Below are 19,591 nucleotides of genomic sequence, written 5' to 3'. Positions count from 1 at the left end.
GTTTCTTGAGGTGAAAAGTTACTGTATAGAGTATTTTTTTGTTTCTTACCTTGATTTGATTCTTCCTAATCAAATTTCAAAATTTAAACATCAGTTAACTACTGCCGCCTTAATTAAAAACACAATAGTTAAACTAAAGGATGGTATATATGGTTTGAATAACTAGGAAAAGGTTATGCATAATTGTTTTGCAGAAGTTTAGAAAGGCTTATAAGGTATCTTGATATGTATAATGACGGAATGCTGTTTGCTTAATGCTCAGTGCAAAACATGTAGTTGTAGAGTTAACAAAGTTAATAATTCTTTAATATTTAAGGTTTAAAAAATAATTGCCCAGGTATATATACTTGAAGGAAATAAATATGGGAAAATGTTATTGATATCAAGTGTGGTTGTAGTCAATAAGACGAACATATGGCAATAAATACAACTATAACAATCAAAAATATAACATTTACTGAAATAATCAGCACGACAATAAACTATACAATAAAGTTCCATAAAAGATATCTGGTGTTTTGTCATCATATCACATAAAACATATATCACAGTAAGTGTACATTATTATAGAAATAAAAAATTCATAAAATTACACAATGATTTGTACTTTTCATACAATAAAATACTTGAAATAAAACAGTTTTATTTTGTCATTTGACACGATCATATAAGTATAACTGTGGACGGTTTCAAAATTAAATCTTTGTCTTCTGATGTTACTCACACACCCAAAAGGAATTGGTGTTTGACAGAACTTCCCACGTGACTCGACATATCCATTTGAGGTGCAATCGGATTGGATAAGGTGGCATTGAACGTTCCTTTCAATACAGTGTCCTGGACCATTGGTGAAAACTGAAATTATATAATGCAAATGATAAAACTATTATTCAAAGATGCTAAAATGGAAAGCTGCTTTCATTGACGAAGTCGAATTTTTATTCTTTATATAAACTTTTGTTGAGCAATATTTGTTAAACATAAATAAAGAACAAAAGTATGAAGAGACCATGGGTGCAGAAATAATCAAGAGAAGTAAGAGAGCTGTAAAGACTAAAATAGACAGCCAATAGATAACAAACCAACACACACACATACTATGAAATATTCAGCAAAACCATCCTAATCGAAATCGAAAGTCATTATGTCTGATTGAAGAAAGACTGACACCAGAGACGCTTTTAAACTGATTTCAATTACTCGTATTAAAAGTCTAAATTTAAACTTTTCACCAAGAAAATTCAAAGTTAATAATATAAAACATAATGGAGAATAACAGGAATCATGAAAACTCTAGACAGCACACCAGATCTGACTCGCGCGAAAAATGATAAGACATTTTCAATCAACGACAAAAACATGATGAAGATGAAAGATGATAATTTTTAACAGTAGTACTGGAAAGGTGAATTGCCAGACATATATTATCATAAAAATTGATTTTGATGTGAATTAATAAATTAATAATAACTACAAATGTTATCGGTGTCAAGCTTGTCTATTTGCGTTTAAGCAACATCTTGGAACAATAAAAAAAAATTATGCACATGTAAAATGACAAATTTGTACATCCGCGTTTAAGTTCATTTTGTTATCATGGGATAAAAAACCTTTGATTATTTGATAAAAATACAACAGGCTTATTGTATTTAAACCAACGTTTGAATAATTCTACAGATTTTATTTTTTTCATAGTATCTGTATTTTATGTTTTCGTGATGAATGTTTTTAACAAACTTAGATTTCAGTGCTCATACATAAATGATAGAAATATAAACACATGTAATAATTGTATGTTGTTGTGTCATATAGTAAGGAAGAATACGATAAACTCGTGTACGTTAGGTATATTTGGAAACGAACCAGCTGGTTCCCAACGTATACCAATATAAACATCTTTATCATAATGGTACAGGAAATTCCTAATAAATCATCTTAGGTTAATAACAAAAGGAAAAGGACATTATTTATCGAATGACACACGGTATTAATCTAATTCTGCAGCAAATATAAGGTTCATATCCATATACCGTATTTATTACCAACCATGAATACACAATGCATTTTATTGCCATCTTAAGGTTTTGATGGGATAGAGACTTGGAAAAGGTTTTTCTTATCTTCGTGGGGATCAAATTAGAGCTTGAAATAGTATGCTGATTTTCCCATAAAATTTGTCACTGCCAACATGTATTGCTGATTTTCCGACACTTCGTGAATGATTAAGGTACAAACAGAATAGCGAATCTTGTGATTTGATGATCGCAGATTTAAGGTTCATGTATTTGATCTGTTTATAATCTAACGCTGGTATTTCTTATTTTATAGTTAACAAAAAGTGTTTTCGTCATACATTTGGCGTTCCAACGGATTCAAACGCCAATGAATAGTCATACAAAGACAAACAGCGTACCTTAAGTTATTTTAAATTATAAGCCTAGAAAAGAGATTTTTTACATCGAACACTTCGTATCTTAATAGAGTATCAATCCTTACTGATATTTCAAACAATAATTTCATATATTCACGGGTTTAACTAAACCGAAAAACGGAGAAAACAAAATAAGCAGTGTAAATTGACATTATATAAAATGAGGAAAGATGATGCCTTGCATGGTTATTAAAAGACATAAGATTGGAACGAGAGCACGGAAATATAACTTAATTTATGAGAATGCATCAAACTCGATTTTTACACGCAAGGTTTTTTTTCTCGTGAAGACATTACCAGTGGAAGAAGGTATCTTTATTTATTAACGCTGATAAAAATAAAAATGAGAAAGCAATCAAAACTATTTCTTAATAGACCCCTTACATTTTCAGATTGAAAATGAAATGAAATGTAGACAGCACAAGTGCAAAACGATACCATCAGGTGAATTACATGCAATTAATACCAATTAGTTTGTAACATATAATTGATCCTAATTATTTCTTTTAAACGAATTCATCGGCATGTAAAGGTGCGGGAGACAAGCAAGATTTAACATACTTATGAAAACCTCGAAATATAAAACTTTAGAAGCACGCAAGATGTTATCACAGGTTCAATGTTTAACCTAAGGGTCGGGAATCAAATACGACTGATTTATACAAATATGATTCAAGTTTTTCAAATAAAGACAGACATTATCGCGGAAGTGATCACTCTATTTTACATGTATTATGTAGGTGGGACCGTTTACCTCAAACTACTTAGATTGTAATTAGTTAAATAAACAGTCTCAATCTGATATTATAAATTTGTCTGTATCCATCGAGCAATATGTTATTTCAAATAGAAGTCTTATTTGTATAAGAAAACTTTTCTGATTAAGATGACACAAGAATGTCGCCTTGTACATTGAAGATATGGCAGACTTTGTTTAAGTCTAATGTACGTCTATGGACCCGACTAATTATATGATTTTGCTTCAAAAGAATTACTTTCATATAATTTAAAAAAAAAAAAAAAAAAACCAGTAAAGTATGGATGTATGATAATAAGAAATGGTTTTCCTATTTTAGGGGATATATTTAGTTCAATATGCAAAGCAGAAGTTTTAATAGAGATAAAGAGGAACGAGACAATTTCAAACATACATGTAGGAAAGAAATCCATATAAAAAGTCATAAAACATTAATTGGAAAAATAAACAAAAGCGTCTAAAATAAGTTGAAATAAAGTAGATATTTTTCTTCCTTAAATGACAATTTTCGTCAAATGTGTTTTGCATGTGGACTGTATGGCACAATTGCAAAAATAGTTCATATTTTCTTACCATATTGCCTTTTTCAATTTGCTCCAGGCGAAACTGATAATTATACTTTGAAATGATTGTAAAGTATTGAAACAGACATTTAACTTCAAAATGAAATAATTAAATCATCATGAAAACAATTTAATGAGTTTTTCAATTAAATAGATGTTTCTTAACATGAAGCATTCGTTAAGTTAAAATTCAAATTAAATTCTGAACCCATACATAACCAATTGACAACTCCACAAACTGTCATAACGAATGCATAAAATTCTTGAAGTAATTGGAACATAAAATCTTTATAGAATTTACATGTCTTAAGGAAACCCGAGGTCACGTTACATACTTCGGGAACTGCAGTGCACTCATAGAATTAACACAAAACATTTATTTTAAGAAAATGTGGGCCAAACACAAAATTAACAAGAATGTCCATAGTACACGGATGCCCCATCCACACTATCATTTCCATGTTCAGTGGACCTAGAAAATTTGGTAAAATCTCTAACTAGCATTAAAATTAGAAAGATCATGTCATAGGGAACATGTGTACTAAGTTTCAAGTCGATTGGACTTCAACTTCATAAAAACTACCTCGACCATTAACTTCAACCTGAATCACGACAGACGGACAAATGGACGAACGGACACACAGACCAGAAAACATAATGCCCTTAAATGGGGCATAACAGAAACTTGCATATAGGGGATAGCTTAAACTTTTTATGAAAGAGCAAGAGGCACTCGCATGCATCATTTTCCTGAACAGACATTTTCAACAAACAACCAGCAACTAGATCCATCATTTTCCTGTACAGACATTTTCAAGGAACAACAAGCAACCACACCCATCATTTTCCTGAACAGACGTTTTCAACAAGCAGCAAACAACCACCTTCATAATTTTGCTGAACAGACATTTTCAACGAAAACAAACAACCACATCCGTAATTTTACTAGAACAGACACTTTCAACGAACAAGAAGCAGCAACATCCATCATTTTCTTGTCAATTGATAATTTCCTTTCCATGATGGTGATATTCTGTTGGCTCAACTAGTAAGTTATCTAAGAACTTTGACAGTCATTATATATGTTTTGATTCTTTCAATCATTGGATTGTTGCTTCATTGATATTTCTACGTCTCCTTTTATTTGCATATAATACAGATCAAAGAATACCTGTAAGTGAAGTATGATACCTGCAAATGCACTTTTATTATTTTTCATAAATGGAGTACAATGGCCTTTTTAAAGTAGTAAATCAAAAGACGTGTGGAAGATACCAGAGGCACAAAAAAACATGCACACGTCTTTCTTTCCAAAAGCTATGTAAAGTGTAAACATGTCGATGAAATGACAACAAAAAATATAAGAATGAAAACAATATTAAACAACAGTTGTATTTTCCAAAAACATATTGATTGGAATATTGTCGACATAGGCTGAATGTATCAGACTGATAGATTAAGACAATGCAAGGAAAGACGCATCAATTAAGATGGGTTTGAATCCAAAGTATTCCATGAGAGACATAGATACTCAAGTCGAACATACATCAGACGAGAAATAACAATGTAAAAACAACAAGACAATTAAATCACTACTCCCTCTAGAAAATAAATATACATGGGAAATGATGAAGTTGACATAAGGTGAGAAGGAATCCAGGACTTCTGCTTCTAATATAAATACACATACGTTTAATCCATATACGTCAAAACTTGAATGGTACGTGTAATATATTCCTTGTTTAGTTCTTAAAAGATCAATATCCAAAGATACTTGACTGACAATAAATAAAATAAGTTCTTAAACATGAAATCATTAATTTATAAAGTGACAGACAATTTAACTTGTGTTGTAACCTCGACTAAGACAGTGATACTTAGATGATTGCATGTTACCCTATAAGAACAGTCAAATCCATCTTTGTCTAAGATAAAACACTTCTAATTACTATAGACTGACAGACAAATGGAACAGAAAGCAATATCCCACCTCCTAAATCAATACAAAAGAGGCAAAAAACATTTTACTACACCAAATTAAAAGCTGTGCAATCTGCTTGTGTCTTGTAGCTGTGAATAAATGGTAGTATTTGACATGAACAGGATGAGGAACTGACCTTAACTTGGGCATATCTGGTATTAAATTAGAAACTACAGTGATTTTATGTGTTTCTGAAGTCATTTGCAAACAGTTACATGGAAATTTCTCTAACAACCTGAAGTATGTCATTTAGCAACATTCAAAAGGCTGATGTCGACACATATTTTACATTAAAGACTGTAACATCACTGATTCAAATATATACACCATTCTCAATTTCAAATGTTTATTTTCATTAAGTAATTATGTGATCGTTGTGTTGACACTAACACATCTCTTGCTATTTTTGAATCAGATTAAATGAAAATCTGACATTAAATCAACCAAATTGGATAAGTTTTAACTTTAATGTTCCAATACTTGATAACTTATATTTTCATTTGACTTAGTCTGGCATACAAAATTTAAATCCTCATATCTGTGGTGAGTTTATTTTGTACAAGATATTGAAGCTTGTATTAACAAATAAATTCTAGGTACTATATCTATCAGCAGCATGGTACATGAACATGCTGGCAAATATTTGTGTGTGTGTCTATGGCCTGTAATAAACATTGCTGGAATATACTGATTTGCCCATCTTCAAGCAGTATGTTCCTAGTTTCTAAAATTTAGCATTTATGTCCTTCTCGAAATCTGTGAAAGTAAATTTAGGGTATACTGTATTGGACCACTACAAATATCTCGTATTTTGGATAAGGCTATTGTGCAGCATTTAGGTCACCATTACATTCACATCAGGTTTGAGTGCTATGGTTATTAATAAAAGGTCCCAATAAAAACAGATCATAATATGTAAGGTGGTAAAAACAAGAAAAAGGAAAATAATATATGATATAATATCCATTTGCACAACACTTTCTGGAATAACGCATCTGATGGAAATTTTGGATATTCAAAATTGTTAAATTATTATTAAATAGATTTTTACATTTTCATTGTATTATTAGAAACAATAATTTCAAAAACTTAATATCATCACACTGCCTATATGGAACCCACAATGCCTATTTTTTAACATCTCATTACTACTCAATATGACCCGATTTATTTTGTATGATATCATAGCTTTTAGTATATAAACTATAATACATCCTGGTCTTATTATTAGAGTGAAGAAACAAACCTCATATGCTGCTGGTCCAGGTCCATCTTCCTTCAATTCTTTAAATCTCTTGTCTTTAGTCACCATAAGTCCTCCCCTTTTAGTGATGGTATCTTTCGTATTATATGCACCTGGTCCTAAATAAAAAAAAAAGTATGTGTCAAATCTGCTATGGTTTTGATTCCGTTTTATTATCTTAACTTATTATTCCTTATTTTTGGAAGAGGGAGGGGGGTATTCAAGTTCTGAGAATAAATTGCAATTTTCAAAGAGCAAGTTTGCTTTATTAAAGGTCTGCTAGGGAAAACACATTTGTAAATGTGTAAGGTAATATGCATAATAATGATATATTCATCCCAAAAAACATGTGTACTTTTAATGCTGTTTTGCTTAAAAAGCAATTATATAGAAATAAATGCAAGATTTGAAAGATTTTTATCATTCATAGTTCGTGTCAGCCATAAATAACGATAACATATTGTTTCTTTCTACGAACAGAACAAACACATCCTTGTGACTAGAAATTGCAAACATTCAAGAAACACTAAAAGTCTTCCAAGATAATGCCAACAGTATCCAGAATAGAATGTTTTATCGAGCCACTGTTTTACCTCAGATCTGATCACCACAGACATCACCAATTTGCTACAGGAATTGTTATGGTCGTGATAAATAACATATGCAAATCTAACAAGCCAGACTTAGAACTGACTGTGAACATTTAGCGGATTTATGAGTATGTTTACAGAGAGTAATATGCCAGATATGAATGTATAATTATACTTCTTACTAGGAATAATCAAATACCAAACTTGTCGCCTGTGGTGTTAGATGTAGAAACATGGAGCATTACTAATTTGTACACCCGTAAATCTGGATAAAAGTAACAATGACTAATGCATTTAATCAACAAAATGGCATACGACATCTTCACCCAATATTATGAAGGGTGATATGAGGTCAGCTGTTGCTGGAGCACTTGGTGTGAAACCATGAATTCTAAGAATGGAAATACCAAGATATAAAGGTCATTCAAGGAATGCAGAGAAAACTGGAAACTTTGATGTGTTGTGTAATTTACTTTTTCATGAGTACTTGCAACCTCGTTAATAGGTGTTTTGAAAAGGTAATTCATTAGTAAAAAGCACAACATGTGTGGTTCTGTTGCATTATTAAGTTATATGGCTTTTCTACACGCTTCCAAAATTATTTTAATCGAAGAATCCGTGCAAATTAATAGCTTTTTATTTGTTTTATTGGGATTAAATTGCTGTATTCATAACATTTATTATTCATAGAAACGAGACTTGAAAACACAATATGACTACTCACTGTGTTCCAGGAAAAAAATGGTTCGAATTGCTAATAGAAATATTGAAAACTATCGTTTCGTATGATACGTCGTGTGTAATTTCAGTATTCCACTTATAAACACAGTACTTAACACAAGACCAAGGAGGGCAAACAAAAAAGAGTAATATAAAAGGCTGATCAAAGTCTACTGGCTAGTCATAGACCAAACATAAAAGTCCTATACAGTCAAACAGCTATCATTAAAATGAATATGTTTGTTATGTTAACAAAACATTTAACATTATCCTAATGGGTAAATCAATTTATTCCGACAAACAAAAATGAAAGCAACAAAAGTTAATGCCATTGACAAGGATGTATTTCCTTGTATAAACAGATAAAGTATCAACAATAAATACGGCGGAGATGATGCGTTTACCGAGTCTACTGAAAGCTCTTTCATGTTACAGAACACGAAAGTACTCCAATAGATATAGTAAAGCCATCATAGTTAACCTATCTACTCGGGCAATGAAATAAAAACACATTACATTGCAATAAACTCCCTTATGTCCAATGTAATACATTTCCAATAATTGAGTAAAATAGGAATCAAACATGAATACTTATCCATCGGTTCTGTGACCAAACTCATCGGATTTCATCTATTTTCACACTGGAGAGTTTCTCCGAGCTATGTGAAGGGCAATGAAGGTGAAAGGAACAGTTGTTTCCAACACGCGGTTTCCCTTATATAATAATTTCACTTCAGAAGATAAAACGATATAATAAGGCAAATTGTTTACTGACATGCAAAAGAAAGTAAAAATATTATTTAAAAAAAGTGCTAAATTACATAATATTCTTTCTTTTAATATGAAGATTTTCGATTATATATATATATATATATATATGTAAGTAACTGTAGATTTATACTTATAAATTGTTGTAAATTAATAATATAGAATTTTGTCCCAAATACATGGGAAGTCTTGTAGTCACGATGGAACATGCCTTAAGCCCCGAGAATTGTAACCGGACTCTCTCGAAGCTGTCAAAAGAATCATATCACATAAAAGTTAATTAATATTAATAAAATGAAAGCCAATTTAATGCAAAATACAATATTTTCTATAGATCATTATATAAGTCCGACATTACAGGCTTGTTAACAGGAGAAAATCTGTAGAAGAAAGCCAAGACCATAGACATGTAAAGAGAATAGGCTCCGACACACAAAAAGCTAATTATCCCACGTTGTGTTAGGGCTATGAAAGGCAAGAGTTATTACTCATAAATAATAAATTCATAATTGGAATCATTATTGGGTATGTGTAATAATCCACGGTAGAATTAAGTCTAGGTTTTAACTTTCTTTCTTATCTGACATTTATTGTCCATACATAGGATTTATGCTGCCAACTCTATAAAAAGCCCTCAGACCACCCGTATATAATACACTGTTATCTATTTATCTTTTTTAAAGAAGATCCATGTTTTTTTTTAAATTCTTTTAAAAGGCTGTACAATTAAATAATGAAAAATCATGCATATTTTCCGGCATAGGACAAAAAGTTATGCAATAAATGTCTGCACTCTGTATGTGGTTGTGTGATTTTGGAGGGTTGTCAATTAAAGAAGATTTAAATCACATCTTATTAACTAGTAAGCATTTTAATTCGGTAAAGGTCACATTTCATTTTATGTCAAGATGCAACAGGGAACATGATATTTGCGTATTTATGAATCCTTTGATTTTAAACTAATCTAATATCCATCGGGTGTTTTAAGGCAGTGATAAAAACCATCTTGCAAAACACAAGTACAAAATCATATTATATCAAAAATGTGTCAAAATGATTTAAATATCAAACAAAGGTCCGCTCGAATTTACGGTAAAAGGTTGATAAACTGACACTGCGTAGAAAACTTCAATAGTTATGGTGTCTCTTTTATCAGGAAAAGCAAAATTATAACATTTTAGCATCAATATTATCTTCCAATCCAATAAAACCTAGAAAGGAATATACTGTAATGTCAAATCCCTGCTTTACGATAAATTTATAGAACTTATCTGACTTTTCCTACGAAATGACTTTGAAATCGAAAGTAAATAGCATTAGAGCAAATTATGGCTTTGTGATACGCTATACCTACTCACTCTCAATCTAAATTGTTTGGTTTATTACAACAATTGGAGAAATTTTAGGAAAATCAGTCAATTAGTAGTGACAATATCATCGTTTCTGTCTAAGGATCAAGCATAGGAAAAATCATTAAATATATTTAATTTGTTTGATTAGCTTTTATTGTGCAGTACAGCTAGTCGACAGAGAATGGCTTAATTCCATTGAATGTATAACAATTATTGTATATTATAGAGGATCAAGTCTCTAAATTAGGGGAACGTAGTAAAAACAAAATTAGATGTTTCCGTTGTTATTGAATAAGTAAATTAGTTACGTAAGAAAATTTATTCAATTATTCTCGAATCAATTTTCCTGTCAGGGATTATAAGTAAATTGTTCCAGGTGCGAGATGAATACACATTATGGTTACGGGTCATTTCTTATAGTTATCATACAGAAATCAAATTATCTTGTATCTTGTTCTACATCAAAGAAGAACATATTCCTCATCATAAGTACATTCAGATGGTATACATGTATCTTCCATTATGTTATCAAAACTTTTTTGTTTTTATCAGTAAGATTTCTGTAACAGTCTTGAAACTAAGCCCTTCAGAGTGAACATTTCATATCTTCTCTCAATTATAAAATGGTTTAGTAGAGATATAAATCTGTCATCCACTACTGATTAGAGGACAGATAATATTACATTAAACAGATGTTTAAAACAATAACTGAGTGTGTAAATTTTTGATAAACCATCAAGTAAAGAAATTAAGAAGTAAATAGTAAATATTCTGACTTACTTTTACATTTTCACATTTTCTCATCAGATATTAAAAAGAAAAAGCACAAGTTTTGAATAATGTATTATTTCTTATAGTTTTATGTCAATATATTTAAGCATTGAATCTTATGGTAAAATTTCAACGGCTTAATTAAGTTCATTACAGATACATAAAGGTGCTGTTACTAAAATACTATGAGAGCTCTAAACCACACCCTCTCTTGCATTTTTTTTGGGGGGGGGGGGGGGGGGGCTGACCTAATAGGGGGATCGCTCCAGTCCAGTTTCAGTGATTCCCTATGTAACCAATCAAGGGTTCAATTGGGAACTTCTTTGGAAGGTGAACTTCCAAATTAATTGGTTTAATTCAATAATATTGACCATTAATAATTTAAGATTACAAACAGCATATTTATAGGCAATATACCCCAAATCAATATATAGTTATCAAACATAAATGCATTTTTACATAGTATGTAATAAAAAAGAGGGTAATTTTATATAAAACCTTGCAAAAAGGGGGAGATAGTGCTGTGTATTTACTATAAACCCATTTATGCAACAGTTACCACTTGTGGATCAGAATAGATTAACATGTGGTTCCTGTCAACTAACAAATTTTAATTGGAGTGACAGATTAATTTGAAATTATGGTGTTTTTGTAAGTGGTGCAGATGATAAGCCCAACATCATTTTGATGTGATTTCTCGGGCTTAGATGCTGGACTGTGTAAAGAATATCAAAATATAATTTGACTTGGCAGTATGGTCGTGTCCTGCATTAAAGGATGGAACTTGATACCAAGAGCATATTACAAGACCTTGTGTTCGGCTATCTTTTGATTGTTCCAGGTAAAAGGTTGATGTGGATTTAACTTTTATTTTGATAACTGATGTTTTCAAATAGAGGTAAAAAAAGTCATACATATGACTCTGCAGCTTCACAAATCTACAATCGTTCCAGATTATTATCTAACATTATTGATATGATTTTCAAGTTTTATGGAAATAACATCAAAACTGTTGCCAAGTAGTTTTTAGACTCAAATGTTTTATTGCTAAAATTCCGAGTATATTTATTTTCAAACATCGTGTTGAATGATTTAACTGACTTCTGCACTGTTAAAAATAAGTGGGTTCAAAAGACTAATTAGAATATATTTCTTATAGCTTGTTAACTTCCATCAACGGACAGCCTTATCATTTAGTGTGTTTATATTTTCAGTGTCAGATTATACGGGCGGTGGGATGAGCTAGTTGATAGACACTTGTATGTACAGAAAGGTTTGTATATAGTGTAAGACAGTAATGGTCAAGTCTGACTTATTTACTGCCCGCTTATTTCATGCACATATTAAAGCTGTCTTCAGTGGGATAAGGACTGAGATAGCTAAGAATACAATGACAAATGGAAAAGTTAGTTGAACAAGAACATTAAGATATGTGTTCTCAAACATGAAGCTCTTTGTGTCTGTGAATCTGTCTTAGAATCATAACAAGTTGACACATTAAATAAATCTTTAGACATTGGGAAACATTTAACTGTTGGGAAACTTTTGAAAAAAAAACTTCAACCATCGTGCTCAATCTTCTCAACGAAAAACAGCAAAAACTCCATTGTATTAGTGATCTAGGGTACTGGCAACCATGCAAACGTTGCCATTATGTCACAGAAACATGCCAAATCTGCCGATTTGGAAATAAAATCAGGCTAGTTCCATTTAGCTGCTTCCAATAAAAAAATGTATTTGCTGGATATATCTAATAAGAAAAGCACCAAACATTACAATAAACCCCCTAAAAATCAATAAGAATCTGAGGGGACTCCATCCTTTTTTTTTTATTAAGACTTCTTGTAATGAACTACTAAAAAGGGGAGAACAAGATACCATTGTGGAAAGAATTTATTTTAGGAAAAGGCAAAATGGTAGAATAAGTTCACCAAGGTGCATACACAAAGCACTACACAGAAACTTAAATAAAAAACGCTACTAACACAGTAAAGTGTAGATACATGTACATGAATTTAAAAAAAATAATAATCATATTATTTTACTAATCTTAGGATAATTTTTGAAAAATTTGATTTCAGAAATTCATTCTGAAATATGCAAATATGAAATGCATGAGCGATGACCAATTTGTTATGGGCAAGGGTATTATCATGCCACTGTTGTTTATATCAAAACTCTGAACAGCTGGTTACATATGTTACATTTCTTAATCCATTTAGTTCTGCAACACAGATAAGTTTGAGTGATGACCAATGGTCAGTCTAATGGTAACAGGTGCAAGATGAATAATGATTTTATCTAAGACAAATGATATATTGATAAATAAAACCTGTACTTAATGACTCAGTATAGGTAAACTTTTATTGTTTCACTTTTCATGTACAAAAATTAGTAAATGATTGGTTTTGTAGCTGAGAATATTTCAAAACTGTACACAACAGATGTTGTTCCATGGGACTCTCAACACACTGATTTTAAAATACTAGTAAATCACTTTGCAGGAGAAGTTGGAAGTTATTTTCTGGTATACATTAATACAAAAATCCTACATAGACATAGACCATGCTTATGAGGTGGTCAAGCAAATATATAAAAAAAAATATGGCACCATGTCATTATCAGTTTACCTACAACAGTTCGATGTTCATAGGGATCAAAACCCTAATTCTATATATGTTTCTAAAGCTTTAAAATAATAATATGTTTCCCTCGGGTTTTGTTTGAGACCCTGATTTGTTTCACATAATTGATTTCTGACTTTTAAACAGCGAAATATAAACCGTTGCCTTTATTTACCGGGTACATCATCATGAACATGAGTAATAAATCCAAATTGATGTGACCACAAAATCATGTAAAAAAAACTTGAATCAAATGAAATAAATGAAAACAAAAGTTGAAAACATGGAAAAAATAGTAACCCTTCCTTGTATTAGACCAACACATTCGAGTCAGATCTTGAATGTTTTGGCTAAGAAGGTAAGAGTCAGCAAGAAAACAAGTCATTAAATTGGGACATATTTTCTAACTCTTTTTGGCTATTATTCCCTATGCTCAGTGTTTGGTGACGAAGCGATAAGTTTTAATTGTTAACCCATGTAGGCCTTCAACAATCCGCACTCAAAGCAAATAAGGTACTACAGTCCCACTTTGAAACTTTTGAGGTGGTTTAGACACCCTGAAGGCGTCTCTTTAGATCTTAACGGTTACATATAAACTTAATTAGTTAATCAGATTAAATATTAACATCTGATTCAGTATTAAGGAGTTCTAAGTCAAATGTCTTGAAGAGATTGTTAGTATTATAGCTAGAACAGTTGCATGTCTGACAAATAAACTTTTTTTTCCATACTTAACATCTCTCTTCATCTTAATTACAACTGGATACTCTTAATCCAATGTAGCCTTGCAGTCTTCTCTCAAGACAAGATATACTTATAGACTTTCAGATTTAATCAGGATTTTAAAGTGAACCTTAAATCCTCCACTAAATGTTCAGGTGCAGCAACAAAGTTAAACACTTAACAAGGGCAGCTGCTGGCGACAACCAATTACAGTAGGAGAGACAGTTAGATTTAGATCAAATGTTGTGATAATTTTTGTTCTTGTAAGACCTGAAGCAGTTGCACAATATCTAAAGCATCTCCAAGTCAAACTTAACTGTATAATTCTCATAAACCTGTCAATATCTTTTAATTTCAACAAGGTGGTCTGTTTTAAAATTAGCTGCAAATACCCAAAGTAGATCATTTGGATGCATTCACAGAAATATTCCTGGTTTATCTCAGAATTGATGCAATCTTTGTAAAATACTCAAAAGATCTTGTATAAATTTAATTTTGCTGCCATGTTCAAGATTACCATTGATTGGTAGTGACTTGACTAAATGGAATTGTGCATGCAGATAATCTCTCATTTTTGTTGAACTGCAAATGCATTTGAGTAGCTGTCAGATTTGCTTTAATGGCTAAGATAAGATAGTATTGTATAGATGGATATTATTTTGAAATTTGTATTCCAGGATGTCAACACAACAATTTACAAGTAAAACAGATTCTGTAGTTTTCAACAGGAAGAAATAAACATAAGAAACAGATTTCATCGTGACTCACTGTTTACTCATAGGAAAAAAATCCTCTTTCCGCCATAGGCTTTAAAAAACTTAAGTTTGAAGTTCAAAAACTTATATATTTCATGCCATTACTTTATATTTGAAGTATGTAAATAAATTCACGGAGAAAGCAGATATTCTATATCATTCTTCTTTTACACTGCTTAATCTTTTGCTCTACATTATAAACCAAATTTATCTCCAGTAAAATTCTAGATACCATTTTTTTTCACTTGCAAATGAACGAAATTAAAACAGATGTCATTTTCAAAAGAAGTAAATTTAAGTACACGGTACAAAAATTTACACAAACTTGAACTAAATTAGATTTTGTTTATGTATTTTAATCAGCTCCCATGTCAGAAAGTACAGTTATACAAATTCAAAGTAGTTCAAATTGTTTTGGAGGGTTACTGCGGTCATCTTGTCAGTATATACTTGGACAGAGTCCAGTTTGAAATCACTCCCAGTTTTAACCTCAACTATAAAAGAGGGACGAAAGACACCAAAGGGACAGTCAAACTCGTAAATCTAAAACAAACTGACAACGCCATGGCTAAAAATGAAAAAGACAAACAGAAAAACAATAGTACACATGACACATAATAGAAAACTAAAGAATAAACAACACGAACCCCACCAAAAACTAGGGGTGATCTCAGGTGCTCCGGAAGGGTAAGCAGATCCTGCTCCACATGCGGCACCTGTCGTGTTGCTTATGTGATTACAAATCCGGTAAATAGTCTAATTCGGTAGGTCAAATTCATGAAAGGGAAGGGGATTGTAGTTACGACGTAAGGAACATATCCGATATCATTTGTGAAACGGTTATTCCATAACGGTCAACCAACTCGTGATGGCGTCCGTAAAATTTACGAAGGGATGATTTCAACTTCACCATTTGGAACTCTTGGTTTAATAGCTTCCTTGTGAGCAGTAACCCTCTATCAAGAAAATCATGATAGGAAATGCAAGCACGGGAATATCGTATCAATTGGGAGATATATACCCCGTATGCAGGTGCTGCTGGAATGTTGCTACTTAGAAATGGAAAGTTCACAATTGGAAAGCTGAAATCATCTCTTTTGTCGTAAAGTTTTGTCTTCAACCGACCCTCATTGTCAATTTCTAGATGTAAGTCAAGATATGAAGCCGACTTAACTGTATCTGTAGTATCCTTTATCTCCAATTCGATGGGATAGATGCGATCCACATAGTCACCAAATTTTGAATTGTTTAGTGAAAGAACGTCATCTATATAGCGGAAAGTAGAGTTAAAGGATATTGCTAACTTCTTATCTTTCTTTCTAAGAAGTTCCTGCATGAAGTCAGCCTCATAATAATAAAGAAACAAGTCAGCAAGTAGAGGGGCACAGTTTGTTCCCATTGGGATGCCGACAGTCTGTTGAAAAAAAAAGTTCTATAAAAAGAGGAAGTCTTAGTTAATGGAATAAACTTTCTAGTGGAACATTAAATAAGGAAATTACTTAAGTGGTATATCATGTAGTACCAATATCTTTTACTAAGAGCAAAAATGACATTTTTTAGGAAAATTTAAATATATAAAAATGAGTTTTGGGAATTTTGGTTTGAGGAATAAAAAAATTTCAGGTATGAAGAACTCATTTAGATTTCAAAACTGAGGATATTCATATGACTGAAAGTGTTGAAAAGACTTAATTTCAAAGATTACCAACATTGATTTGATATGAGAGGTATTACCTGGATTTTCTAGATCAGGCTGTAGAACAACTGTATCTCTTGCCGACTTACCTGGATTTTCTAGATCAGGCTGTAGAACCACTGTATCTCTTGCTGGTGCAAATCTTGAAGCAGCAGTTAAGAAGGATCCTTGTTTTCTACCAGCATCATCAGTTCTTGGTTTGGCTCTTTCTATTCTAACCTGTGATCTCTGGTACGATTGACTGACTTCATAAGAACCTGGTGGTGGCAGTTCCTACAAATAAACAATTCTTTATAATTTTAAAAAAGGTTTACAGAACATAAATGATAGTTAATATTCTTACAAAACAAGATATCTGACCAAAACAGGTCAGGGACATCATCCCCGAAACTCATGGCTTAATATCAAGCATACAAGATGCTGAAAAATCACATTCTTAACCAACATATGAATATTACGCTGGAAACTGTATTTAGCCATATTGGTGAATCCTTGCATAGATTCATAAAATTTTCTAATGGACATTTAAAGGCAAAAGACAACGAAGTTTTAAAGCACCTAGTTTGGAGTCAAGAGCATGGTTTCTTTGATATTTATAAAACGATACATGGCATAAACATGAAGATAACATCAATCTGAAGAATTAAGAAATAGTCAAAGAACAGTCTGTAAGGAAGAGAATGTCAGTTAAGGATATAGGAATTTCAAAAAGGGGGGCTGGGTCCTGAAGAGCACAAATAACAATAATGCACAAAAAGGTGCCCCTCTGTCAAAAATAAGAAAAATGTAATAAAAACACATATCTTATGCCAAAATAGGAGTAATCTGTGTGCCCTCTAAGGACCTCCTCTCAATTACCTTAAATCTAGACAATTGTAAATATTTTTAACTGATGCAATCAAAGAAAAGATCTCTATACCAAACTCTAAATATATGAGAGAAAAAACAAGCCATAAAGACAATGATAACAATCAATAAGATTCTGGCTTTGAGAAAGGAACAAAAACATGTCAAAAACTCTGTCTGATAATTCTGTTTTATTCTATATACTATCAACAACAGAAATTTGAAATTGGATAAGACAAAAAGGAAAATATAAGTTAAAAAAAACCTATTTATTATGAGAAAACAAAATTATCTACATTTCCAAAATGTCAAATACTAATTGTCTAATCATGTAGTTCTATGATGAATTATGTCTATGGTTATCAGAAATAAATTATAAACAAGACTTTGTGCATGATAATTTTACAAAAACTATTAACATGTTCTTAATCATCCCTTTGTCAAAGAGGATGGTTCAAAACTGTACAAAAAATGACAATATTTCTGTGTCATTGCAGAAGAATTTATATTTTTTGGTTATTTTGCTAAAAACTGCTATTCTGTTGATGATTTGATATGAATTTTCATTCAAGTCATCAGTAAAATGTTTTAGTTTTCTTGAGGCTATGTTTGATATCCACCTAATTACATCAATCATAAACATTTAAAAGTTAAAACCACAAACTTCAGTGCTGCTTGTAATAATCAGTAAAATTCAATTCTTATAGATCTGACAAATATTATGGAAAAAACAAATAAACCCTAAAAAAAAATATAATTTCTAGATGATGTTATAAACAACTTAATGTCCGGGAGCCAATATTACATGACACTTAGTAACACATAAAAAAGAAACCTATCCTAAATTTGTGGAGCTATATAAGATCCAGAACAACCACTGTATTAAAATCATTTCCAACTGATACGCCCCTGTCAATATGCAACCATGGTTGATCATGGTCATTGATAACCATGCTCAAACCATGGTTGGATGTGATTTACAAAATGGCCACTATTACTATTGGTTTTCCACTATTTCATCCATGGTTGACCAAGCTCGATCTCAAGTGGTTTACCAAGGTCTCACATCTGACAATGGTTGACCATGGTAAACCAAGCTAATGTCTAAATCTCAAGTGGTTGACCATTGTCAATTTGATAACCATGTTTTTTCTACCTTTGTAACCATGGCATTATATCTGACCATCTGTAACTAATAAATGACCAGTAGCCAAAATACCATGGAAAATTACACAAAAAACACTTAAAGGTTAAGAATAAGAATGGAAAAACTTCTGACTTCTGCTTAAGCGAGGATAGTTAACTCGGAAATTAGAAATTTAAAGTGTCCTGTATCTGTAGCCCTTGTTATATAATTATGCACTATATTCCGTACTATATTCTTACATTAGTCCGAATGCATTAAAAATCTTAAAATCGTATTAATTTTCCCTTGCACTAAAATAAATTACAAAGTTGCAGAGTAACTGCACAATTTGTAAACTTTTCTTTAATGATTTACCAATAACAATTAAATCAACTCATATATATTTACAAAGAGTGACAAGCTATTCATAGGCCAATTAACTAGTAAAACCATGTATGTGCGTGTCTTCATACCACACAAGACAGAATATTATCAATTATTGAAGGATAATATGCATTCATGCCTACAGGAAAAACATGTACAATATCTCTTTTATAGCCACAGCAAATTAACTGGTATTAGTACTACGATCACAGGTCCAGATTTAGACCACATATTCAGGTGTTTGTCTCAAGTGCCAAAATT

At 31.6% G+C, this 19,591-nt stretch overlaps 2 protein-coding genes and 1 long non-coding RNA gene across 4 annotated transcripts in view; 2 read left to right on the top strand and 1 right to left on the bottom strand.

Annotated features, from left to right (window-relative positions):
- The window catches only part of LOC134725941 (uncharacterized), a 28,894-nt gene extending 20,715 nt beyond the window's left edge, over nucleotides 1-8,179 (top strand). The window contains exon 3 of the long non-coding RNA XR_010108612.1: nucleotides 7,456-8,179. This is a non-coding gene — a long non-coding RNA (uncharacterized LOC134725941). The remainder of the gene's footprint in view (nucleotides 1-7,455) is intronic.
- LOC134725938 (sperm-tail PG-rich repeat-containing protein 2-like) overlaps nucleotides 440-19,591 on the bottom strand; it is a 45,376-nt gene continuing 26,224 nt past the window's right edge. Inside the window, exons 10-12 of one of the 2 annotated variants that reach the window (XM_063590240.1) lie at nucleotides 17,013-17,247; nucleotides 6,979-7,094; nucleotides 440-855 (exon numbers count right to left, since the gene is read on the bottom strand). In XM_063590240.1, the coding sequence (XP_063446310.1) occupies nucleotides 721-855; nucleotides 6,979-7,094; nucleotides 17,013-17,247 (486 nt within the window). In that variant the 3' untranslated portion in view covers nucleotides 440-720. The remainder of the gene's footprint in view (nucleotides 856-6,978; nucleotides 7,095-17,012; nucleotides 17,248-19,591) is intronic. The other variant, XM_063590241.1, reaches the window with a different exon arrangement.
- The window catches only part of LOC134725940 (short-chain dehydrogenase/reductase family 42E member 1-like), an 82,175-nt gene continuing 75,006 nt past the window's right edge, over nucleotides 12,423-19,591 (top strand). Inside the window, exon 1 of the mRNA XM_063590242.1 lies at nucleotides 12,423-12,449. Coding sequence (XP_063446312.1) covers nucleotides 12,438-12,449 — 12 coding nt within the window. The 5' untranslated portion in view covers nucleotides 12,423-12,437. The remainder of the gene's footprint in view (nucleotides 12,450-19,591) is intronic.

The sequence above is a fragment of the Mytilus trossulus genome, chromosome 7, assembly GCF_036588685.1.
Source record: "Mytilus trossulus isolate FHL-02 chromosome 7, PNRI_Mtr1.1.1.hap1, whole genome shotgun sequence".
NCBI lineage: Eukaryota > Metazoa > Mollusca > Bivalvia > Mytilida > Mytilidae > Mytilus > Mytilus trossulus.
The sequence above is the reverse complement of the archived record's forward strand: the minus strand, read 5'-3'. Positions and strand labels throughout refer to the sequence as shown.